General features: G+C 43.1%; 1 protein-coding gene across 4 annotated transcripts; it reads right to left on the bottom strand.

Annotated features, from left to right (window-relative positions):
• Positions 1-704: 704 nt before the first annotated feature.
• On the bottom strand, positions 705-25785 carry SEPHS1 (selenophosphate synthetase 1). Of its 4 annotated transcripts, XM_060279478.1 has the most exons (10): positions 25647-25784; positions 22585-22719; positions 22051-22319; positions 15540-15643; positions 13966-14073; positions 12552-12706; positions 9461-9551; positions 7539-7638; positions 6943-7155; positions 705-2889 (listed from the first exon to the last, which is right to left on the bottom strand). In XM_060279478.1, exons 3-10 carry the CDS (start codon positions 22241-22243, stop codon positions 2675-2677), a joined length of 1179 nt encoding a protein of 392 aa, XP_060135461.1. In that variant the 5' UTR covers positions 22244-22319; positions 22585-22719; positions 25647-25784; the 3' UTR covers positions 705-2674. The 4 variants fall into 4 exon arrangements, with proteins under 4 accessions (XP_060135461.1, XP_034983888.1, XP_034983891.1 ...); XM_035127997.2 differs by lacking the exons at positions 22585-22719; positions 25647-25784 and adding an exon at positions 24595-25465; XM_035128000.2 differs by lacking the exons at positions 22585-22719; positions 25647-25784 and adding an exon at positions 24778-25465.
• Positions 25786-26652: the final 867 nt, after the last annotated feature.

Here is a 26652-nt window from a genome sequence, read left to right as displayed (position 1 = left end):
TGACTGGTGGGCCTCTGAGTTTTGGCCATTCCCAGTGGGCCCTGGGGGTAGAAAGGTTAAGAACCTTTGGACTTTTGAGACAAATATCTGATATGGGTGGGCCCAAACTTCAGTGACAGGGATCCTGAAAAGGGGTGTACTCTCACCCCAAGTTCTTGCAATATACAGTGGTACCTCTGGTTAAGAACTTAATTCGTTCTGGAGGTCTGTTCTTAACCTGAAACTGTTCTTAACCTGAAGCACCACTTTAGCTAATGGGGCCTCCCGCTGCCGCCGCACAATTTCTGTTCTCATCCTGAAGCAAAGTTCTTAACCCGAGGTACTATTTCTGGGTTAGCGGAATTTGTAACATGAAGCGTTTGTAACCTGAGGTACCACTGTACAGGGCTTCTCCATCTCAATGAACAGTTGCCCAACATGCTGCAGTTATGGTATATGAATTTATGTTTAGTTTTCCCCAATGAGGTAAGTACTGTAACACTTTGGTGGCTGTGGTTAGGAAAGGGGAGCAGAATTAAGTTTCGCATTTTGCATATGTTTTTATGAAAAGCTGATGTGGCTAACAAACTATGGTAGGACCTTTGCAACCTAATTCACTAAAGCCAGCCGCAATACATGAGTGACCTTTGGATAGGCTATCTTGGAAATAAAAATCACGCAACTGTATGATGGGGGGGGGAGGGTGCTAGAGTACAGGGAAAAACAGAATAAAATTAAAGCCTCCTCTGGGGCTTGGGTCTTAGGAAATACTTTCCAACACCATTTTGTAGTTTTCTTTTAACTGTCCTGTACAGTGGTCCCTCAACTTACAAACTTAATCCGTTCCGAATGCACATTCATAGGTTGAAAAGTTCGTAAGTCAAAGCGCGGCTTCCCATAGGAAAAAAAAATTCGAAAAAATTTGTAAGTCGAGGAAACCGCATAAAAAACCGCCAACAGTTTCCGTTCGGATGTAGAAAAATTCGTAAGCGTGCGGCCATTTGTCCCGTTCGTAAGTCGAAACCTACGGATGTCGAGTCATTCGTAAGTCAAGGGACCACTGTATATGGTATTCAATATAGAATATTTTTAAAACATTGGTTACTTACCCGCCTTTGCAAAAGAGCTGCATGCCAGTAGTGAGTGAGATAAACCACACTCACATGCACCAATCACCCTCAGTCTTACCTCTCCTTTGAAATCATTTATTTTTCCAACCATAAGCTATAGAACTTACTCTCCATCCTCCCTCTTTATAATGGCAGGATGTAATTTAGCCAACTCACCCATAACTGTATGCAGCCCTATGGCTTCCACATTCATTCTCTTGAAAAGAAATGAACCCCCTTTAGATGCCGCATTCTAGAATTTATAATCCAATGCATGTCTATTTCTGAATACAAGTCCCACTGAGCTCACTGGAGCTCCTAGGTAAACGAGTATAGGATTGCACTTTTACAGGCAATTTAACTCCAAAATAGCTATTGGATATAACTGCTTTCACTTCTCACGGATTATTAAATGTCAATACCATAATTCTAAATGGCATAATAACCTACTCGCCACCTTTCACCCACAGTAAGCTTAGGCATAAAATGTTAAAAGTCATCGATTTGTACAAGAGCAGTAAAAAAATTAAATATTTATTCAAATAATAAGCTTAAGTTCAGGCTGAAATGTTGGCAATGCAGATATTAAACACATCACAAAAGCGTGCACAAAAATGAATTTTGAGCAGAGAACAAAAATACTAGGCATTATACTAGACAGCTGATTTAAGAAAACAAAAAACAAAAAGATTTATAATAATCACTATACAAAATATAAAATGTATTAAACACTACCATCCACAAAACAGTTTTTTAAATTGGTTATATTTAAAAATTATTTGTGTAGTTAATCATATAGTGAATTGTAAATGATTATACAATAACCTGTTTGGCTGGCGATACCTTGTTGCTCTATAGCACACCCAATCACATTGCAAAACTGAGAATTGTCATTTATGCTATCAATAAAGGAAACAATTATTGATAATACAGGTAAATATTGTCTGATCTACAAAGAAGAAAATTATTTTTTCCCTTCAACTCTGAAGTGCTTCCATGCAAAGTCAGCACTTGCTTGTTTTTAGCAGAATGTATAACCAAGCAATGTCCAGGGTTTTAGATGCGCACGGATAAGACTTTTACAAATCAAAGATTGACTGTAGACATGCAACCCTCTTGGCTAATGGATAAAAGCTCTGTGCATCACTTTATCAAATTTATTGCCTTCCTGGAATTTCATTCAAGGCATCTGAAATTAGACCTAATGATAAATATACACATAGTGAAAAAGGACATAAACTGCTATTTGACACCACTATTGGTAATGTCTGTGCTACGTGAAAGCACCTTTTTTAAAAAGAGCCTATGCGGCGAGAGATAAGTGTCTAAAGATTCAAAATGAATCAACAGTATTGGATAACAATATAATTCTCAACTCAGAAGCTGCCTCAAGATTAGGTGCATCTTCAGTTAATGTAACAGGAAAAAAGGCAATGGGTTTTATTTTATTAAACGCATCCACTCAAACTGACCTAAGGCCACCAGATTTTCAGACACAATGTGTTTCTTTTTCTCTTTTTTACAGTTCTTTAGGCTGTAAAATGGTAAAGGAATAGATCTATTTAAAAAAAGCTATTTCATCTAGATTAAGAAGTTGCTCCAGGCGTTGGGTTCACGTTCTGAGTAGCCACTTGTGGTGCTACCTCAATGATTCGAGGTTTGTCTATAATCCTGGCAGTGCGGTTGCCCTTTTCTACAATCCCAATAATCCATGCCTGGTGACCTTCACCATATTTTGGAGACTTGATTTCAGCGCAGAAACGTGCTGCCTGTTCACGTGGTAAACAAATAAGGAGTCCTCCTGAAAGGAAGAAGAGTTGACAGTTCAGGTCAGAAGTCACTACAAACCTTCTCAATTACTCCAATCTAAATCCCATCATTCCTAAAATGGAAGTTGGTAAAAGTTATTTCAGCTACAAAGGATGCAAGTCTGGGCATCCTTGTTGACTGATGATGCCTGTGTACAATTGAATACCGGTAGGCTCGTATTTTCCATGAGATTTTGCTTCCCTCCCCATCTATGTCTTGTGGTTCTTCAAACACTCTTCCATGTAATTCTGATTCTTTCCTTTTATTTCATATGCCTTCTAATAGACCTAAGCCACCAGCAATTTTCCCTGCGTCAAGATAGGAAAAGCTCAGCATTTTATTTGGGGAGGCTCACCATGAAAACCATTTGAGAACTCCTGCTCTTAAACAAATCTGATATAACAGTTTTTCAACCAAGTTCTCTTCAGACATAGTTATATGTATTTTTTTAAAAATACATAAATGAATAAAGGAAACCCAATGGCATCAAAGATGCTGGTCCTTATACTGTATCATCAACTCCAGAACGAAAAACAGCTTCTTTGGAGTGAGTAGCATGCCAAATCAACAGACACTGCTATACAATACATGGTTATCAGTCAGCAAAACCTTTTGAACTAAAATTTATTTATATTTATCAGCATCCTTCCTACCAAGTGTGAGCAAGAACTTCTGTGGTGAAGAAAATAAAGATGACAAATATGGTGCTTGGAGACAGAGCACACTATAAAATTTCTACAAGAATGCTCTCCATGGGGATTCATCCACATGCAGGTTGTCTTGCCTACATATACTGCAGGCATCTAATCCTATTTTATTTGGTCACCTCCCTGCCCTTCTGCCCCCACCATTCCTCCACTATGACCTGTCCATCTTGGGTGGCCCTGCACGGCATAGCTCATAGCTGCATTCAAGCCCCTTCGCCATGACAAGGCAGTGATCCATGAAGGAGTTCTACTCCATTTTTTAAACTAAGAATCCAGATACAATTTTGACGTATATCAATGAATGTTGTTCATTAATTAGGGATACTGTTAGTGGGTACCAGGGATGATGGCAGATCCCATCATACTTTTCCATTGGCCATACTAGCTGGAACTGATGGGAATTAGAGTCCACCAACACCTGGAGAGTCACAGGTTCCCCATCCCTGATGCATATGGTAAAAGCAGTCTCAATAATTTGTGCTGGAAAATATTGTCCTAGCCTTTTATTCTTCCTGATTTGATTCAAATTCGATTTCCAAAAGGATCTTCAGAAAGTTCCTTTCAGAAGGTGTTTGAAAATTGGAGGCTAATTTGTGCGGTTATTTACACATTACAGAGAGATGTACAAAGCATGACCTAAAAGAACTCCAGGTAAACGGATACGTTTAATATTGATGAGTATGTACAAAAACAGTACCTAATTGTGCAAGCTACCCTTTATTAACTTATCCTGATGTGTGAATTATGTTACATCAAACCATACTTAAAATAAACTATGGCATAATGGGAATGCCCACTTTGTTCTCCCCGGCTGCCAAGAAGGCAAGTCTGGCTTGTTGTGTTGTCTGAACGGCCCAGCCTTACGAGGAAAGAAACCAGGAGCCCATGCTCAGCCCACACAACAAGCCTGAGTATGGCTTCTTTCCTGGAAGCACAACAGCATCAGGGGAACAGTGAAGCACAATTTTGGCAGTGTGCACCAGCACACTGCTTGTTCACATTAGCGTTCATATGTGCTTACTTTAAGGGTGTTTAATGTGACCATGTGAAGCAGGCCAACATGAGAAACCAACTCTTAGGAGTGCATACTCAGAAATGTTACTCCATGAATATTTTTTCTCCCTACATAATACTGCTTTCTTACCCTTCTGTGTAATTTGCAAAACACACATCTGGTCTACAGCCACGACATTGTGGACATTGGGAGACTATTCCAGACTAGAACTTGCACGAAACACACAGCAGCAGTAGCTAATTGAGCTCTCTGGGAAAAGAGCACCATCTACTGACCTCTGGAAGAAGTTCTTTAAGTAATTCTTGTGCAAAATGCAGTGTTTGTATGCCAATGGGCTAACCCCATATTGTGCTGCCCAGTACTGCCAGGCGTGCTCTTCTCAACAGTTCTTTGCTGCAAAATTAAACCTTGGGGGACTGGGCATCTTGCGGTCTGAAGTCAGGACTTCCAAACACCATGCATAGCCCAGCCTTGCGGCATGCAGGGGTGCTCTCTACAGGGAAGTTGCTCCCACACCTGATCCAGCGTGCCTTGGCTCAATTGTCCATCAGCTTAGGGGCAATAGAGCCAAAGCTGCTTTCACTTGCCAGTGCATGACCAGGAGTGCCCCATTGTGCCCAAGGCTCCACCTGATGTGACATATGATGGCAGGTGGGCAGCGTTTGAAGAAAAGAGCCTCGCAGGCCAAGTTTGACCCACCTCTGGCACAACAGTATCGCCAAACTGCAAACACGATCCTTTGGGAGGGTGTAACTCAGTCTAGAGCAGACTGAACATCATGTCCTTGAGCAACTAAAGTACTGATAGAACCTCATTTGTCAGGAGTTTGATTCAGTTTATTGGTCTGCATCTGGCTCAGTGCCAATTCTGAAAACTGGTTCTGCACTTCTTCCACTACCTCAACCCACTTGGGGGGGGGGGGAGGGAGAGAGATTGAGTGAGTGTTGAGCGTAATCACTGTATTCATGGCACCCACTCTAAATTCCCAGGTGACTTCTCCCAGCATTTTCGTGCAGGTGGCAAGATGCACAGGAGACAAGATTGGATGACTACAATGTATTGTGTAGGACTGCTCAAGGCTGACCCAGAAGCTGCAGCTGGTGCAAAATGCAACAGCTGGACAGCTCCATGGGGCAGAATATTACCATCCTAATAGGCCACTGAAAGAATGGCACTTGCTGCTGCTTTGCTACTGATCTTTGTGGAGGAGCAGCAGAAAGCCTCCTCCTCCCGGGCAGGGAGCATGCGCCTTGGCAGGGGGGCAGCCAAGATAAATAACCGCAGGATGGGGAGGGGTCTTCCGCAGGCAGGCAGGCAGGCGGTATGGACCCTTTTCCAGGGAGGAGGAGCCACCCGCGGCAGGGTACTTGACGGTGCCCGCATGCGCTGCAGTGCTGGTAACCAGGCGACGGCGGGGAAAGGGCTGGTACGCCACCGCCGCAAGGCAAACCGGGCGCAGGGGAGGGAGGCAGGGATGCCACCGGATTAATGAACAATAAGCGAAGCACGGCCCGGAACCGAGCGGGCAACTCTGGCTGGAGAGAGAGAGATGTGGACATCGGGTGGACTGGGAGGGGCGGGGCAGAGAAGGCATTCTAACGCACCTCTGCTGGAACTGGACATAGGAGCAAACTTCTAGGGCAGGCATAGGCAAACTCGGCCCACCAGGTGTTTTGGGACTACATCTCCCAACATCCCTGACCACTGGTCCTGTTAGCTAAGGATGATGGGAGTTGTAGTCCAACAGCAGCTGGAAACCGATTACAACTACTCGCCTCTCTTTCTTTCTCTTATGCTCCCCCCCCCCCCAGTTTTGATCCTGGGTATGCCCCTGATGGTGATATTTTATAATTGGTGTCTGTCTTGATACTGGTCATTGATCATAAGAAAATGATTTGACTTGGTGTACAAAGCCCTAAAAACTTGGAATCAGGATCCTGTCTTTTCCCCTACAATTTGGCAAACCTTCCTTTCTATTTGTCTCACTGAAGGCATATTTGCAATTGCAGAAATGCAACCTACCTAGAATTGATTCGCAGTCTCCATCAATTGTAATGCAGGCTGCACTTAACACAAATATACAAATGCCATTTAATTCTATAAAGATAAATCTCAGCAATATGTATTATGCTCTCCATGCAATGATTCAAATATTGTTAAAAATGCAGTGCACAAAGTTTGGAAATTTGCCCAGTCACATTAAGAAAGCATTTGCCTAGCCAAGACACTGCTGACACAAATTCATATTAAGTTTCCTCCTATAGATATGGTATGTTATGACATTCTTAGGAGAAAATACCCGATTTTAAAAAGGGAGATTTACCTGAAGTCTCAGGACACGTCCCATGCATAAGGCCAAACATGTTGCCACACGCCTTGCTGACTGCAGCCATTTTGGCAAGAACAGGAAGATTGTGTATAACAAAAGAAACCTCATTGCGTTGCTGCTTGGCTAAATTTTGTGCATGCCCCAGGATTCCAAAGCCTGTGATGTCTGTGGCTGCATGTGCATTGAATGTGTGCATCAGTCCTGCAGCTGGAAATGGAAAACAGGAGAAAACGTTACGATGAATTCTGGAGTTTCTTTTCCACCACTATGTGAACCAGTTTAGAGTTATGTACTGTGAAGTTTCAAGACTCATCACTTTACTCTGAACTTTGACCCAAGATATGTGGTTTCAGGACCCACCCTATTCCTGTGACTGTAATTTATCTGAATTATTTTCCAAATTGAATTTGAAACTGTTGTAACTTGTCCTTGGAGGACTTTGAAAATCTGATTTACTGCAACACTAATATTTTTCTAGCTCTAATACAGTGTCCATGCTTTTCAAAAACTGTTTGCCTCTTAGTGACTTATTTAGCCATGTTTAACTCCAAAAAGTTTTATCGTGAAGCATGTATACCCCATTCTCATACCTGTTCTGTTGAGTCTTGCCATATTCATCATTGCTTCTTGATAGGCTAGCTCCACATCTTCTTGTGTAACGACCAGCTTGATTTTATTCCATTTTTCTGGCTAGTATGTTGAAGAAGAAACAAGATCAAACTCTCTATGTTTTAACTACATGAATTCTGCATGTGGTGCAATTACAGTCATGCCTCGGTTTAAGTACGCTTCGGTTTGAGTACTTTCAGTTTAAGTACTCCGTGGAACCGTCTGGAACGGATTAATCCACTTTCCATTAATTTCAATGGGAAAGTTCGCTTCAGGTTAAGTACAGACTTCCAGAACCAATTGTGTACTTAAACCGAGGCACCACTGTAGTTTGTTTAAAGTGCAGTAGACGAAAGGTCTATATAGTCCAGCATCTTGCTTCCAACAGGAGTCAAGTGTCATTTATTTGTTGCCTTCCAAACATATCTCAAGGCAAATTCCTTTCTAAAGTCGTCTAAGCTAGTGGAAATGAAGATGGGATTTTTTTCACCTAATGTGCATCACTTCACATTTACTTTCTCTGAACTGCATTTGCAATAATGTTATCCATTCACCCACATTAAAGAACTGCTTTTGGAGCTCTTTACAGTTTGCTTGGCTTTCTACCATCCTTAATAATGGCCTATTGTGTATATTAACTTAGAAGAAAGTTCTGCTGTATTCAATGGGGCTTACTATCAGGTAAGTGTGTAGGGTTGCAGCCTTAATGTCAAAAATATTTAAAATGAGTTAACAAATATGAACCGCAATACATAATTCACACATAATTACGGATGCAACCTGGGAATCCAGGTGCAACAATTAATCAAGAAGCATTTCAAGTCTGCCTAACAGTGTGGGCAGAGGACAGTAAATCTGTCTAATGAATGCCCTAATCCACCTCAAAGCAAAGGGTTTCTAAACAATCTGTATTCATTTTCAATTAGGTTGTGAGTACTTGAATACTCAAATGGGATTGTAAGATCTGAAAAGGAATATCCCACATTCAAATAACTAAGGAATCTCCCGAATTGTTCTTTCATGTCTCCTCATCCTAAGACGGTAGGAAATGTGCCAAGAAAACTCCTGGCCTTTGCATGTAACATACATGATAGCCCAACTTGCTTTTATTTATATGTTACCTTTTTTAAAAAGATGACACACCTAAAAAAACAGTCAATATATAGTTTACTAGTGGTTTACCAACCCTGCAACTACCATCTAAGGCCCTTCTTCATGTGGCACCTCCACAAGAGGCAGCAACATGAGAATGGGGCTTTTCTGCAGTGGCTCCCCCCTGTGGAATGGTCTCCCCAGGAAAGCTCACCTAGTGCCATCATCACATATATTTAAGCCTTTGACTGATTGAACACAGTCTACGGCCTTTTAAATGTGTTTGTGGGAGGAGGTTATTGGTTTCTTTTTGTTTTGTTATGTATTCTGTGTTCTCATTTTGTTTTTATGTTGTGAACTGCCCTGCGATCGTTGCATGAAGGGCAGTATACCAATTTTAATTAATTAAATAATTAAATAATAATAATAATAATAATAAACTGAGTATTCATCAAGCACAATGCAAAGCACATTATCAAAATAGATGCCCTATTTAAATATACATAAAGATGTGCTTTTACAGTGAAAAGTTTCAATACTACCACTAATACTGCATTTCAGAGATATGTTTTAAAATTTCTAGATAATTAACTGATCTATACTTGCAGAGCAAAACCCCCGTTTCAAAGATTTCAATAGCAAATTGCTAGCAGTTTATGTAAATAGGTTTAACCCTATGCCTATTCACTGGTTCAAATACTGATTAAACAGGTATATATTTTCAAGGTTAAGATAGCTGCCTCAGATAAAAAACTACACATATTATTTCTCTGATCCTTTACTCCGACCCCATTCAGACGCATTTACTTACAATATCTAGCCACTGGTGGACAGCTACAGCAACCTGCGTTCCCAAGGGTTTAGTTAACACAAGCACGTCTCCTGGCACTGCATTGTCTGGCCTGCAAACAAGACACCCATATAAAAAGATACCTATGATGTGACTATTTCCCAATCACAATTCCACAGAATATATACCGGTACAGCAATGCTCAACCACCAAAAAAGCTTACTCTAAAACTGAGGACTATGAGAAGTGAAATGCCAGACCACAATTTTTATGAAATTTGCATCTCAAACTGAGTAACAGTAGCCCTCTGTCCACCTACAGCAGGCTATGGAAAGATAAAGCAGAATAACAGGAAAACCCCCAGAAACCCAGAAGACAAAAGTCAGATACTGTATTGGTGTGCATTATAATGAGTGAAATAAGTATTTGATCCCCTATCAACCAGCCAGATGTCAGGCTACCTGGTATCTTCACTACATGTAACAAGCTGAGATTAGAAGCACCTGCTGTAAGGGAGATGTTTTACCTGTAATCCCAGCTCATTACGGTACCTGTACAAAAGACACCTGTCGACAGAAGCAATCAATCCAGCAGATTCCAAAGTTGCCACCATGACCATGATCAAAGAGCTGTCCAAGGATGTCAGGGACAAGATTGTAGACCTGCACAAGGCTGGACTGGGCTACAAGACTATTGCCAAGCAGCTTGGTGAGAAGGTGACAACAGTTGGTACAATAATTCACAAATGGAAGAAACACAAAATAACTGTCAGCCTCCCTCAGTCTGGGGCTCCATGCAAGATCTCATCTCGTGGAGTTGCAATGATCAGGAGAACGGTGATGAAGCAGCCCAGAACTACACGGGGGGAACTTGTCAATGATCTCAGGGCAGCTGGGACCATAGTCACCATGAAAACAGTTGGTAACACACTACGCCGTGAGGGACTGAGATCTTGCAGAGCCCGCAAGGTCCCCTTGCTCAAGACAACACATGTACAGACCCATCTTCAGTTTGCCAATGCACATCTGAATGACCCAGAGGACAACTGGGTGAAAGTGTTGTGGTCAGATGAGACCAAAATCGAGCTCTTTGGCATCAACTCAACTCGCCGTGATTGGAGAAGGAATGCTGCCTACGACCCCAAGAACACCATCCCCACGTCAAACATGTAGGGGGACATATTATGCTTTGGGGGTGTTTTTCTGCTAAGGGGACAGGACACCTTCACCGCATCGAAGGGACAATGGACGGGACCATGCATCGTCAAATCTTGGGTGAGCACCTCCTTCCCTCAGCCAGGGCATTGAAAATGGGTCGAGCATGACAATGACCTAAAACACATGGCGAAGGCAAGAAAGGAGTAGCTCAGGAAGAAGCACATTAAGGTCCTGAAGTGGCCTAGACAGTCTCCAGACCAGGGTTCCCCAAACTAAAGCCCACGAGCCAGATGCAACCCACGATGCTCATTCATGCGACCCCTGGCGCCTGCTCTTACCGGTGCGGCTGCCCACTTCCAGGTCGCCGGGAGCGTCAGAAATAGCTTGTGCGCATGTGCAAGCGTCATTTCCGGTGCGCTTCCAGGCCGGAGGAGGCCCATGCGCATGAGACATTTCCGGCGTTCCAGCAACCTGGAAGTGCACCGGAAATTGCTTGTGCGCACGCGTATGGATGCGTGCTCCGGCTCGCAGCGCGACTGGCACTGGCAGCACCGGCCCTCGGCAAGGTAAGTTTGGGGACCCCGCTCTAGACCTTAATCCCAATTGAAAATCTGTGGAGGGAGCTGAAGGTTCAAGTAGCTATGGTACACATCAGCCTCAAAATCTTACTGACTTGGAGAGGATCTAAAAAGAGGAGAGGGACAAAATACCTCCTGAGATGTGTGCAAACCTGGTGGCCACCTACAAGAAACGTCTGACCTCTGTAATTGCCAACAAGGGTTTTGCCACCAAGTACTAAGTCATCTTTTGCAAAGGGATCAAATACTTATTTCACTCATTATAATGCACATCAATTTCTGACTTTTGTCTTCTGGGTTTCTGGGGGTTTTCCTGTTATTATGTCTCTCACAGCTACAATAAACCTAACATTTAAATTAAGACCTGGTCATTTCTTCGTCAGAGAAGGGCAAACAGGCAAATTTAGCAGGGGATCAAATACTTTTCCCTCACTGTATAAGTAACCAATGAAAAAACATCTTCAGAACTATACTGTGAATCAGTCACAAATACTAGACCTGTGGTGCGTGTTTGTTTTAAAAAAGAATATAATCATAAAGACAAAGTAAAAGAAAAGGTCAAAGATTATATTTTTAAATAACAAAAATACTTTTTGAAACCCCATGAAATGTGCTTGTTTAGGTGGCATAAATAAGTTGTGCGACACTGATTCATGTTTCAGAGGATTGTTTTTAAAGTGCTGAATGATGAGAAATAGCCACTCATGCTACCTATAATAGTACTGTAGATCTTATGTCAAGCTTCCATAGCAGGATCCTGGTCTCAGTTCTGTATGTAGAAGGAAATCTCATTCCTCCTACTTCAAGAGTTTAGGACTTCAGCATAAGTTATTGTATCAAGGAGAAACATAGTAAGCAGACTTCAAAGCCAACAACTGCAATCATGGAAGGATTTACAGCCACATAGTGCTCCAAGCATGTTCATTCTACATTGTAGGGTACAATATAACAAGGTAGCCAGTGTTTATACATGTTATTCAAGGACCTTTTAAAAAAATCAGTAATGTTCACATTCAATTAACATTCTAATCTAGAATGTGACACCAGAGTTCTTAGTTTTGAAAAACAGAAGCTTACCTTTCATTCTTCTCCAAATGAAAAGGGTAACTCATTTTAAAGGTTTCTGAGGCTGCCATTCTAAACACGCTTACTAGAGAGTAAGCCTCATTGAACACAGCAAGACTTATGTCCAAGAAAATATGTATAGGATTCTACAGTTAGACATGTATGATTAATATCCAAGAACCCAAAGGCCTAAATAATATAAATTTTCTTACAGATAACGTTACAGAACGGAAATAGCCAGAATTTCAACAGTAGCTACCCCTTTTAACATTTTGCAACCCCTTTCGCATAGGATTAAATACTTCAACTCACATTATAAACTCATTAGGCTGGCAGACTGTTGTGGCCACTCCTCCTAAAACAATCCAAGGGTTTAATACTGTCTGACCACCAGTCACTGATGTTCCTGCCTCTTCTGCAGCATCTTTGAAACCTTGGATAATTAGAGGCATTACTTTGTCCCTTTCCTAGAGATCAGAAACAACACAAGCAGAAAAACTCTATAATCAATTTTAAAAATTCCAGTCTGGACGTGCAAACCAGCACCTGCTGAATCCATTTTTAGCTTACAAACCATCCATAGGAGCTACTGGTCAAATTAAAACCAGAGCAGAATGTTTCACAGTTTATTTTAAAGTCTTTGAGACACATTTTCCAAAAACTTAAAAGTACAAGTACAATTAAGAACAATTTCTTGGATTCAAAACCTATGCTTAAACGGGTTGGATGTAGAGATTGGAGTGCTCTACTTGTGAAAGTGGAGGCTTTCAACTGCCATCAATGGAGAGGGGAAGAGATTTCTGTAACTTTTCTCTTTCCCCTCATTCTACCCCACCCCTAAAATGTTTGCACTTGGGAGCTGCTTGACCTTTCAGGGCAGCTTGGGAGGTGGTATAGGGGAATGTGGGGAAATGACCAAAAAAAGCTCTGCCTCCTCTATGTACCACTGAATCAAAAACTTTTAATAAAAAGCATACAGAAAGGTATGTACAGGAGAACACAAAACAATACAAATGTACATTGTGAAAAGCAGAACACTTCTCTGTATGGTACAAGTCATGCCAAGCAAAAAAGCACCCCTCCCACACATTGTGCCATTCAATAATGAGATGAAAATGCAAAACAAAGATTGGGCAAGTAAATATCCCATATTTGTGAGTTCCAGATTAAACAGAAATTATATATTGCTTGATATTATGCACTCGCCAAAGTGTTGTGTGAGAAAAAGCATTCCAACTACCTTTAAGCACCTTGCTGTACCTCAATTGTGGTATGAACCGCAAAAGCCTTTTTGCATGTTTTAGTCTGACTGTAAAAATTGTCTGGTCTCACCTGGCCCTGGTAATTGCAGACTGGCCCAGTTCACACAACACTCAGCCAGCCTCTGATCTCCCCTAGGCTTGCTTACTCTTTTTACAACTATTTTAAAATGGGAAGGGGAGAACTGTGTGTCCCGCCTTGAACTCAGAGGAAAAGGTGGTATATAAATTTATTTTTTAAATGACCTCTTTTTTTTTTCTTTGAGCATGAAACAACGGAAGCTGAAAAAAATGGTTTTTGTTATCCTAGGATAACTGATAGATGTTCAACAACAAACATGGGATTCTCTTGTAGATGCTTGAAATAAAAGTTGCATTGTTCTCTATGAAAGCTGGTGTTCATTTTCAGGGACACAAGGCAATATGTTAGCATGATGCATTCCTATAGCAGTATTTACAGTACTTACCCTATCTGTCATTTTATTACTTATTCCAAGCAGCATCAACATGTTGTCACACTCAGTGACTCCCATAGCATAAAGATCACTAAGAACATTGGCACAGGCTATACGTCCCTAAAAACACAAAAAAAATATTGAATTTACAACGCATCATCAATTCATGTGCTGCTTTACAAAATAAGGTAGGGGGAAAAGATACATCCTTTTCCCAAACTTTTCAACAATGGAAAGGAAGGCAGTGATAATGAACTAAAGATTTTTATTCTCTGTTTCAAAGGGAACATTTTTTTCCTTTGAATATACAACTATATTAAAACATGCTTCTAGTGTACTGTATTGCCAATAATGTCCAGAATTCTGTAATATATGTGGTACCACCTCCAGGCAAAAATATACATTTGCAGTCAGGTCTACTACAATTAGAATTCTTTTGTTTCAATAAACATTTTAATATTGCATTGGTGAATGATTATGTATTTCTTCCTTTAAGAGACGCAGCAGACAAGCTCAGGAAGATATTTAACCAGTGTCAACATTTCAGAGTTAGGCTGAAGTGTCAAATTGTCAATGTATCAGAGTTAAGTGAAAGTGGCAGTGCCACCCCCCCCCCCTTTAAAAAGAATGTGGCCATTGCTCACAAACCAGGACTTTTAAATTGTCCCAGGCATAACTGGACACAAATTGCTTGTTACTGGTAATTTTCAAGTTACACACATCTGCAAAAAAAAAAAAAACCTAGCCCCACAAAGCATAACAGAACACCAGAAAGCTTGTCTGCAATATAAAGAAACAACAGGCATGTGTGACACAAAACTGCACATACAGCTGGAGTTTCATTTGATGTCAGCATCCAGCAGTTTCCATTATAAGCAAGATACAGTATAATGATATTCATTTAAAAAGCAACTCATCTTTTCAGTAATAGGAACAGCTGTAGCACAAACACCATACACGCTTGTGATTGTACCTGCAGATATATTCCATATGTATATACTGATTCTTTGGATTGCAGCACCCAGTTGCAGACTTCATACTTGCTATTCTGAATGTGTTTGTATCAATACAGTAGGTTGGAGTACCTTGGGCAATAAATTTCATGGAGAGCAGGTATTTAGTTAAGAGTCCAAGAGTGATCCTAATACAGTACAGTCATACCTCAGGTTAAGTACGGACTTCCAGAACCAATTACAGTCATACCTCAGGTTAAGTACGCTTCAGGTTGAGTACTTTCAATTTAAGTACTCCGCAGACCCATCTGAAACGGATTAATCCACTTTCCATTACTTTCAAAGGGAAAGTTCGTTTCAGGTTAAGTACGCTTCATGTTAAGTACGGACTTCCAGAGCCAATTAAGTACTTAACCTGAGGCACCACTGTACAATTCTGATTCAAAGTAACCCAAGATAACTGGAATACAAAGCTCTGCCTCTAACAGGAGAAAGACTTCACAAAACCGGCAGGTCAACTGTCCAATCACAACTGAGAAAGTCTAGAACAGCCTGAAACAATGCTAGCCCATCACAATTTAGGTAGCCAATAGGCACCTTTCCCCGCCCCATACATATGTTTAGGCAACTCACCATCATATAAGGATCATCCACAATAGGATAAATGTAATCTGTTGTCTGGACCAGAGATAGGCCTCCATGTCTTAAAGGAATAACACAAGTGTCCATTCCAATTCCTGTAAAGACAATGGCAGTTAATTACCAATTAATAAAAGTCATTTCCTTGAATTTCTCAAAGTATATTCTATCCTTGCCCACCCCATTCACCCAAAGACTCCTTCCGCACCAATGAAATTCAAAAGGAAGCAACAGCTAGTGAGGTTTGGGCAGATACGTACATCAGTCTGTTTCTCCTCATTAAACATCAGCCCAGAACCCTAGTCTTTAAAGCATGTCTGCCTACAGAAAATGACTGACACACAAGCTGATTAGGACAAAATAATGATAGCAGATCTGCACATTAGCCAGCAGCCATTCATGAGGTTCAGTCTCCTCCTGTGGTGTGCAGCCTTATGAAGACTGCCTGACCATCCAATTGCTGCAGAACCTAAGAGCTTTTTACTATCTCTCTTGCAAAAATACAGTGGCCTTCTCTAGTGGATAAGAACCTGGTAGATGAAAAGCTGCCATTCATACTTTTGATTTAACAAAGGGAGGGAGGGAGGAAGAGAGAGAGAGAGTGCGTGCAATGTGCGCTGTGCAAGACTGGTCCTTTGAATTCAGAGCTTCCATAGAAACTTGTAGTTGAACTGTCAGGAACAAATGACATGGGTGCTCTGATACTTCCTTGGCTTCAACCATATAATTTAGGGTGAATCTCCCACAGAATTTATAAATTCCCCCATGACCTCCAAGATAAACTTGTAGCAATAGCGGAGGAAGCCACTCAGGCACCCGGAGCGGCAAACATGACATGCACCCGGGGACGGGGCGTCACCACGTAACGCACATGTGTGGCATCGCTACATACGCTGCACATGTGCCGTATGTAGCGACGGCGCACATGCGCGCTACATAGCAGTTTGCTGGTGGCACTGCTCCAGTAGTGGTTTGCCGGACGTGGCGCACCAGCGCCGTACGAATGGTGCTGGGATCCTCTGCTCGCAGTTGCAGCTGCGGAGGATCCTCTACATGCAGCTGCAGCCGTGAGCAGAGGATCCTGGCACCATTCGTACGGCACTGGTGCGCCACCTCCGGCAAACCGCTACATAGCACCACAGCGCCACTCCAGCGCTGTACTGATGGTGCTGGGATTCTCTGCTCGTGGCTGCAGCCGCGAATGGAGGATCCTCCGCATGCAGCTGTGTGATGGCTGCTCGCACTGCCGCGGTGGGGTGCCGCCTTGTCACCCCCAGAGACGTGGCACCGGGAGCACACTGCCTCCCCCCGCTCCCCCATTGCGATGCCACTGGGAGGTAGTAGACCAAGTCTCCTGCTCTGTTCAGAAAGGTTTTCCATACATTTCTCTCAGCTTTAAAGACCAAATGATACCAGGACTTGGGACCTCTTTCTAACCCCTATTTTCCATTTCCCCCTTGATCTTCCTTAAAAGTTAGAGATACTTTTGCAGTGTTCTGACCAAAAGAGTCTTCAACAAGACCAGTATAGCTTCAACAATTTTAGCAAATATGTTCCATCAGACTACTCTCTGGCTCCAAGAACCTTTGAAGAGCACACAGTGCCAGTTTCTCAGTAAGTCTCCCAAATTTACAAACTTCTTTTGTATCTATATTTTATTCCACTTTTCAACCATAAAATCCCCAAAGCAGCTGACAACTCCCCAAACAAAAAACAAAAAGAAACAGTGAAGCAATTATTGAATAAAATTTCAGGTTGCCATCCACTGGGCTCACAAACAAGTTTATAGCAAGATTTGATAGACTGATCATCTCTTCTGGGAAGGAGGAAAACAGGGTAATTTTTGTTATATTTATAATTTGTTGAAAATCAAAATGTCTATAAAATTTCACAGAAATGCACAATGCCACACACGAATCCAGTTCTGCTGTACCTACACCATCAATGAGGTACTTGGAAAAAAGTTAAATGTGGCGCCACACACTCCCAGCTCAACTCTCTTTGTAGACCAAAGGAGCAGTGGCACAAAGATATGCATTACTCCTCACCCAAGTCATAGAAACATAGAACTGTAGGAGTTGGAAGGGTCCCCAGGGTAATCAAGTCGGACTCCCTGCAATGCAAGAATCTCCACTAAAGCATCCATGACAGATGGCCACTTCAGTTCATAGCTAGGAGGGAAATCTGTGAACAACTATGCCATTTTTTTCTGCCCAGTACCACCCTTGGGCTTGCCTCATCATGCCCTGCTTGCAGCAGAGTAACAGAACAAAGTGCATCAAGCCAAGCATTCTGCTTCTGCAATAGTGAAATCAGGCATTTGAAGAAAACCCACAAGCAAGAAGTGAAGGTAATAGCTCTCTCCTGCTGTTGAGACTGAGATTAAGGAACGTAATTCTTAGGAATACAGTGGTACCTCTGGTTATGAACTTAATTTGTTCCGGAGGTCCATTCTTAACGCAAAATCGTTCTTAACATGAGGTGCGCTTTCGCTAATGAGGCCTCCTGCTGCTGCTGCGCAACATCCGCTTGCAAAATTTGCAACCAGGAGAATCTAATTCCGGGTTAGCGGAGCTCGTTACCCGAAGCATTCGTAAGGAGGACGGTACATAACCCAAGGTTCCACTGTACTTGGTATTCCTTTATTCAGCACATAAACCATGACCATCCAAATAATCCACCAGCCACACATGGACGGCTATGGATTGTCCTTATAACATTACCTATGAACTGGAAAAAGAAATATTATACAATACCAAAAAAGTAAAACAAACAACAACATGTCTACATTGATTACCTGACTTGTTTAGGGAGGGTTAACAGGTTCTTGTTACTCTTCTTCATGTCAAAAATGTAATGTACAAGTACAATACTTTGGAACCCAATGTAGGCAATATATGTTTGCATTTTGGAAAATCAATCAATATATTGCTATATAACCCATGAGTAAAAATCTTATCCCCTTTCAGAGTTAACTATTCTAGTACAGTAATCATCACATCTTGCAGCATCAAATTTCATAAATTAATTGTGCACTGTGTAAAGTATCTTCTATCCTGAATCTCCTAAAGATCAGTTTCACTGAATGGCCTCAAATTCTATTATTATGTCAGGTTTTTCAGTGAGCTGTCCACCTCAATACAAATATCTCTTTGCTGATTGGTTACTACTAGTTCGCATCCCATCAGTGTGCATGTAAATTTAGGAGTTTTCGTTCCAATGTACAAGACTTTACAGTTATTTATACTGAACTGCATTTGCCATTTTGCTGCTCCTTCACCCAATTTGGAGACACTCTTTTGATTTCGTCCATCCTTGGTCACCTCACTGCTCATGCCTAACACCAGATCATTTATAAACACGCGAAAAAGAATTAGTTTCAATATAGATCAATATAGATCCTCTTGTGCCCCTCTTGTGAAAACTATATTCATTCCTGTGGTCTACTTTCTCTTTTTTAGCCAGTTACAAATTCACAAGATGCCAGCCCTCTAATCCCATTGTGCCAAATTTACTTAAATTTCCTCAACAAAGGCTTTTATCAATAGCTTTTTGAACATTCAAGTATACTGTACATAGTTTACTGGATCACTCTTATCCACATACCTGTTGATACTCTCAAAGAACTTTAAACAGGGCTTGGAATGCCTGAGTGATCCAGCCATGTAAAGTATTGAATGCCCCAAAAACTTATTTGGGAGGGGGTGGGGTTATTGGTTTGCTTTCTTTTTATTATGTATTTTGTGTAAAAACACAAAATCTTATATTTTATGCTGTGAACAGCCCTGAGATCTACAGATGAAGGGTGGTATAAATTTTTTTAATAATAAATAACAAAAATGGCCTCTGAGCATTCTGTGTGATGGTAGCAGTAGTAAGTGCACCAGCAAAGTAGGAAAGAATGGTACAGGCTTGTAACCCAAAGGAAAATGGTGATATTTGTTGATTCAAATTATTAGCTTTCTAAATTTGCTTTTGCATGTATACTTAAATCTCAGTCAATGAAAATGTTGGTGCTCCCATTCTGAAATTGATCGCATAACATGACAAGAGTTCTGAAAATTAAAAAGTAAAATACTCAGGAACCAAAGATTAAAAGAATACAAACGTACCCTTTGGCAGAAAAAGCATACATTTTTGTTTTTGTGGTCTACCATCCTTTTTTCACCAACTTAGAAGCATTATGAGGAGCTGCAGAAGGGGATCATACAACATGGAAGTGAAGCATGAGCTGCAAAATGTTCTGAGCTGCAAAATGGGGCTAGGACTTGTTTTGGCCATGCAGTTCCAAAGCACTCTGAGCACCTCAGAAATGCCGAGCCAAGCTGATAAGCTGCCAACCCCACCTCTTTTCATCCTGGAGCTGTAGTAGTAGTCCTGAGGCTTGTAATTATGGCACAACAGATATGTCCACTTTGTGGGGAAACCAGTCTTTAAAAATGGGGAAAGGGTCGTGTGGAAGAGGTGGATGAATTTGGATACATTAACGTCAGACCAGTTGATAAACGAAGAGGATGAATTTTATACATATTCCATCTTTAGAGACAAATACAGATTACCTACAAATGCTCAATGGCAATATCTCCAGATAAAACACTTGCTAACCACCATCTACGGACCAGCAGCTTTTACAGCCTCAGAGACCCCAGAGATATTGAAACAGCTGATTAATTCTTACGGAACCAAAAAAACGGCCATCAACATATATAAATATTTGTTATTAGCAAACCATTTTGATATACAGGTATTGAGGGAGGATTGGAATAAAGAATTAGAGGTCTCCATTTCAACCACACAGTGGGAAACGGTTTTCACTGGTATAACAAGGGTGTCTCTGGATCTTAATTTGAGGTTCATACAACAAAAAATAATATTTAGAATATACTGGACCCCATTACATTTGTTTTTTTAAAAATGGGGCTGTTGGAGATGAAATAGGGATAATGCTTTTCTAAAACATACTGTATGTTTTTTCATTGTCCTACATTGAAAGGTTTTTGGCAGAAGGTAACAAACCATCAACATAAATGTATAGAACAACCTTACATTTACAGAGCAAAATATCCTCTTGAGTTATATACCCAGCACATGGAATCTTACAAAAGGACAATATGAGTGGACTCTCCATGCCCTTAGCACAGCAAAAAGACTGATGGGAGGGGGGAATGTGGCTCCCTTCTATGATTGGATTGAAGCCTTATATACAAACTCACAACATATAAACAACTTGGATATAAACGCAGACTCACAATGGACAAATTCAATGATATTTGGAGTCCATTCTTACAAATACTGTAATAGGTTAAGATCTGGTGAAGTACAATAACAACCTTGTAAAATACAGTGGTACCTCAGTTTTCAAACATACAGTGGAACGTCGGTTTATGAACACCTCGGTTTACGAATTTTCGGTTTGCGAATGCTGCGGACCCATCTAGAATGGATTAATTCACTTTCCATTACTTTCAATGGGAAAGTTCGCTTCAGTTTATGAACGCTTCAGTTTATGAACAGACTTCCGGAACCAATTACACCCATGCTTCGGGTTAAGTACGCTTCAGGTTGAGTACTCCGCGGACCCGACTGGAACGGATTAATCCACTTTCTATTACTTTCAATGGGAAAGTTCGCTTCAGTTTATGAACGCTTTAGTTTAAGTACTCGTGGACCGTCTGGAACAGATTAATTCACTTTCCATTACTTTCAATGGGAAAGTTCGCTTCAGTTTATGAACGCTTCAGTTTATGAACAGACTTCCGGAACCAATTGTGTTCATAAACCGAGGTACCACTGTAATCCATTTCTGAAGACCATTTAAGTTCCAAAACATTCGAAAACTGAGAACTCAAAACTTAATACGGAAGCCGCATTTCCGGTTCAACTTCTGAGACGAGTTTAAAAACCAAAGAATTTACTTCCGGGTTTATGGCGTCCGAGTTCCCAAAACGTTCAATGGAGACGTTCGAAAACCGAGGTACCACTGTATATAATTTTGGGTTCCCCCCTCCCCTTTGTTTGCCCTTCTACACGGGTTGTTTCTCTTTCTTGTTTGTGTCTTGATTTTATTTTTATTTTTAAAATTATGCTCTGCCTTCACTTACATACCTCTAAGGGAAGTTATATACAAAACTTAAAGAATAAGAATAAATGTAAAAACCCTTTAAACAACTTGCATTTCACAGTTTGAGCCTCTCTGTTTGAAGTTTTACTTGTGTTTCTGTTTTTTAATTAATCTGTTATGATTTTCATTCTTTTGTACTGTATTTTAATGTTGCTACTGTTGTTTTGCATTGGGAGCAGCCCAGAAAATTTGTTATGGGGCAACTGTTATGGGGCGACTATACAGATGCAGTAAATACACCATTGACCACGCATTTTTGATTGGTGAAATAACTAACCTTGTTGTTGGTGAAATAAACCTTGTACACACACAGAGTACATTACTTTTCTGTATTCTCCAACACATGGTACAACCATTAAATATCATTGAAGAACTACTGCTTACCCAATCTAGGCATAACAGCTCCCAAAAACTGTTCATCTTCCTGGAAGTGATTTTCTTGTAGAGATTCAAGCAATTTCTGTAAAATGTCCTGAGGCACTTTACAGCCAGTGCCTTTAAGTTCAGTGAATCTTGTTAGCCGAAAGCTCTTGTCAAGTTCATAACTTTCTGGGTTAAAGGACTCCCGGACAGACATGATTCCCACACAATAAGTACCAGAAGCTTTTTCTCTTCTTCAGGAAATTTGTTGGTATGCTTTCCTGGTAATTATCCTAGTTTGAAGAAAGAAGTATTAATACAATATAGACTTTCTCAGCTTGTTATGCAGAATAGTTTCTCATATATATCTTTTCCCTTCTATGTAAAAATCTGAGCTGCAACCATACATTGCAAGAACAGATGCCTCCTTCACTAAGGCTACCAGCTCTTGACATTTTTTTTTTTTAAAAAAGGCAACATTCATTTTTGCATATAAAGCCCCTGCATAATCACTTTCTTGCAAGTTTTGTAGCAGGGGATGGATATAAAACTACCCACCCTCCTTAGGTCACTTTGACAAGTGGCAAGGGAACGTTTGGACGCGGGTGGCGCTGTGGTCTCAACTTGCTGATCAGAAGGTTGGCGGTTCGAATCCCTGTAATGGGGTGAGCTCCCGTTGTTCGGTCCCTGCTCCTGCCAACCTAGCAGTTCGAAAGCACATCAAGTGCAAGTAGATAAATAGGTACCGCTCCGGCGGGAAGGTAAACGGCATTTCCGCATGCTGCTCTGGTTCGCCAGAAGCGGCGTAGTCATGCTGGCCACATGACCCAGAAGCTGTCTGAAGACAAACGCCGGCTCCCTCGGCCTATAAAGCGAGATGAGTGCCGCAACCCCAGAGTTGTCCACAACTGGACGACTTTAAGGGAACGTTTACCATGGTTGAATTCAATTTATGTCTCTAATGACATGCCAAACATGAGTTTAGAAGTGCTGCGCCGAGCCAACTGGACTGAATTCAGTGCATAATAGTAGCATGTACATGATCTTCCGACAGGCTTACAGAAAACCAGGGCGTTAAAAGGTCAGCTATGTTTATAGCAAATTGACCTGTGTATTCAGCCCAAGATGTCCCACTTTGCTCCACCCTTAGTTGCATATGCTCCAACATTTCCCAAGAAGAAATTGGGACATCACACACACACACACACCATCCTGCTGCTGCTGCCTGCTCGCCCTCCCCATTGCTGCCTAAGCATCCGCCTGCTACCACACAGAGAAGGGCCACAGTGACATACTTCCGGAAGTGGCACCGTTCTTCCAGAAGCTGTAGCCCTCCTCATATGTGCGTAGCAAGTGGTGGCCAGCAAAGGTGCAGAACCAAGAGAGCGTAAAACAAAAAGACACATGTATTTTGATTTTGCGCTCTCTGGGTACCCAGGAAAAAATGGGACATTTGTGTGGGATGCAGTTGAGAAGATAAACATTGGCTGGATCTAGACACATCAAAAAAGTGATTCGTTTAACCCGCTGTAAACTTCATAAAGGGAATTTCTGTTAGTGAAAATCTGTAGCTGAGTTCATTATGTCTGAAGCAGTCCCAAGCAAAGTTAAGCACCTATGACACTACGAAAATGAAACAGTAACATCAACAAATCAATTTCAATGGAATTGTGCCCACTGTATTTAATAGACAGTAAAAAGTTATGGATTCCTCTACGTTTCCTGTTAAGAACTGAACTTTAACCCACAAACAAAACAGGAGCTTTCTCCTCATTCTGTTCCCTCCAGATGTTGTTGGGCAACAAACTTCCATCCTCCCTGGCCAAACCAGTTGGGGTTGTTGGGAGTCCAACAATGCAAACCAAGTCCACCCATCCTAGTTTGAATGAGAAAAGGGACCCCTGACCATTAGGTCCAGTCGTGACCGACTCTGGGGTTGCGCGCTCATCTCGCATTATTGGCCGAGGGAGCCGGCGTATAGCTTCCGGTCATGTGGCCAGCATGACAAAGCTGCTTCTGGCAAACCAGAGCAGCACATGGAAACACCGTTTACCTTCCCGCTGTAGCGGTTCCTATTTATCTACTTGCATTTTGACATGCTTTCGAACTGCTAGGTTGGCAGGAGCTGGGACCAAGCAACGGGAGCTCACCCCGTCACAGGGATTCGAACCGCCGACCTTCTGATCAGCAAGCCCTAGGCTCAGTGATTTTGAATGAGAAACAGACACCTATTTTCCCCATGGAAAACTATAAGCCTTATAAGCCACGCAAAGAGTTGGGAGTACTTAATGCAGCTTCCTATATAATGGAAAGATGCAAAATTCTGAATCTCGACTGAACATGTTTTTTTCTGTTTTCTGAAATGAGGAAAGAAGAGCGCAGAGGTGTTCCAAACAACTATAGTGTTTGCAATACCATACTTTATCCACCACTTTAGGACAATTTCTTGCAATTTTGTTTTGTAACTTTGAAAACACAGAGTTAAAGTTCTGCATTAAGTCAGTCCGGAAAAAACGAAGCTCCCAGTTTCCATTAGTTCAAAAATCAACACTGCTCAGAGAATTTAACCTTTGCTTCACCGTAGATCTGGCAAACGAGCACAGTTGGTAGAGCACGAGACTCAATCTGAGGGTCGTGGGTTCAAGCCCCACGTCGAGCAAGAGACTCCTGCACTGCAAGGCCTTGGGCCAGGTGACCCCCGCGGTCCCTTCCAACTCTACCCCCCTTCTGAGATTCTGCGCAGGGACATACATTTTAGGCCGACACGCCTATCAGGAAGGAAACCTAGCCACGTGCAGAAAGGGCTCACAACCATGCCTGGCCCGGGGAGCGGAGAGGGCGACTCTGCCCTGCAGCACAGGAAGCCCCGGCTCCCGCATACCTTCACGTCGCCCACCCGCTCGCCCACCCTCCCGTAATGCCCGCCGGGCCCTTAGCGACTGGCTGTTGTGCAGAGGCGGCGGCAGGGTTCCCGCCTCCCTCGCTGCCCTTTGGCGAACAGAAACAGGGAATCCTCGGGGAAGGGCCACCGCCGCCATGCGCCCTACACATCTATGGGGCAGTTAAAAGAAGTTAAAAGGGAAGGGGCCGCGGTGGGTGGGAGGGAGGGAGGGAGGGCAGGCAGGCATCGTGTGCGCGCGCCGAGGCGCTTCAGGAAAAGGTTTAACCCTTTCGCCGGGTGAATTTAAAGGCATTTGGGGGGGGCGGGGAAGCGCGACGCGGGCGGGAAGCGAAGGCGGCCGGGCTGAGGGGCCTCGGGGCGGCTTCTCCGAAGGGAAGGGAGGGGACTCGGGCTCCACGCGGCCGGCCGGCGGGCCAGCGAGCGCTCCCTCTTTCTCCTCTCAAGGAAAAATGTCGGCGGGTGTAAAGTTAACCCCTTCCCCGCCCTGGCGCCCGCAGATCCCCTCCTCCGCCTTCCCCGCAGACTCCGCTCTGGGCCACAGCGGCCCGAAGCCATCCTTCTCCGCCGCCTGCCCGCCCGGCCCTCTCTGCCTTGGCCGCCGCCGCGCCCCTCAAGCCCGCGGAGAGGCCTTTTCTTCCTGCCCAGCCCCTCCAGCTTGGTGGCGGCTGCGGGAAGGGGGCCGCGTTCCCCTTTAAGTCCGCCCGCCCAGGCCTCTTACCGCGTCTCCCTGCCTGCTCCTCGCTCGCCCGCGAACGGGACTCCCCTCCACCTCCTCGCCCCCCCAGCCCAGCCAGCCAGTCCCACAATGCACCGGGCGTCTGGCCGGCCCGGCTCGCTCTCTCAGCACAGAAGGCTCCGCCGCGGCAGCGAGAGGGTTAAGCCACCCCCCTTTTCCCGCGTTTCCTCTCTGCCTCCTTCAACGGCCGCTTCGGCCCCGCCCGCCAGGGAACCTGGGAGGGGAGGGGCGAGCAGCGAGGGCCGCTACCTGCCTTTAAGGGGAGGGAGCCTCGCGCTCCGCCTGCGCTCGGGTGGGGGGGGGGAGAAGCCGGACACAGACCCCGCCCCCTCTCAGCCCGGTCACGGTCTTGGCCCAAGAGGGGCCTTCGGACCCCCCTCCCCCCTCCCCATCATGGCTGAGGGAAACGAGGGGCTGCTCCCCAGGTGTGCAGGTGGCGCCCAAACCGAGTGCGAAGCTGAATCCCTCCCCCCCCCCCCGAGTTAACCCCAAAGTGCGATAGGGAGGGAAGGTGCGCCTCCTTTTGTGCCAAGGTGCGAGAAGAGGGTGAGGGGCTTTGTGTGTAGGGGGGGGTGTATTTTAATATTTGCCCCTGAGGCAGATTTGCCCGTCTTCCCCCCCCCCCCTTTCCCAAGGATGCCTGCCTCCAGTCTCGTGGGAAGCACAAAATGACACTTTAGTGTCTTAACAAATGAAACTGATTTGCAAAAATGATACATGTTAAAATATGAGAGACACTGCACACACCTTTGTAATTCAAGAAACCTTTAATAAAAAATATTTATATAAAAAATGGCGCTTTACGGGCAGACATTAAAGTCTTGTATATTCTCCAAAGACACCCAGAGAGAGAGCAAGGGCTTGTACATCTGTGAGGTGTATCTGGAGAGGTAGGGATGCCATTTGTTCTCTTTCTTTTAATGTAGCACTGCATACTATGTGTGTCTTAGAATCTTGGGCAAAGCTTTTAAATCGCCTCTGAACATGG

The sequence above is a fragment of the Zootoca vivipara genome, chromosome 10, assembly GCF_963506605.1.
Source record: "Zootoca vivipara chromosome 10, rZooViv1.1, whole genome shotgun sequence".
NCBI classification, from domain to species: domain Eukaryota; kingdom Metazoa; phylum Chordata; class Lepidosauria; order Squamata; family Lacertidae; genus Zootoca; species Zootoca vivipara.
Note: the sequence above shows the minus strand (reverse complement) of the source record. Positions and strands in the feature narration are given on the sequence as shown.

Coding starts and splice junctions, on each gene's coding strand:
- SEPHS1 (XM_035127998.2), bottom strand. CDS start 22,243: ATGTCTGTCCGGGAGTCCTTTAACCCAGAAAGTTATGAACTTGACAAG. Junction 9,552..12,551: donor CAGCCTAATGAGTTTATAAT/GTGAGTTGAAGT, acceptor TCTTGTTTGCAG/GCCAGACAATGCAGTGCCAG. Junction 2,890..6,942: donor GACGTGTCCTGAGACTTCAG/GTAAATCTCCCT, acceptor TCTTCCTTTCAG/GAGGACTCCTTATTTGTTTA.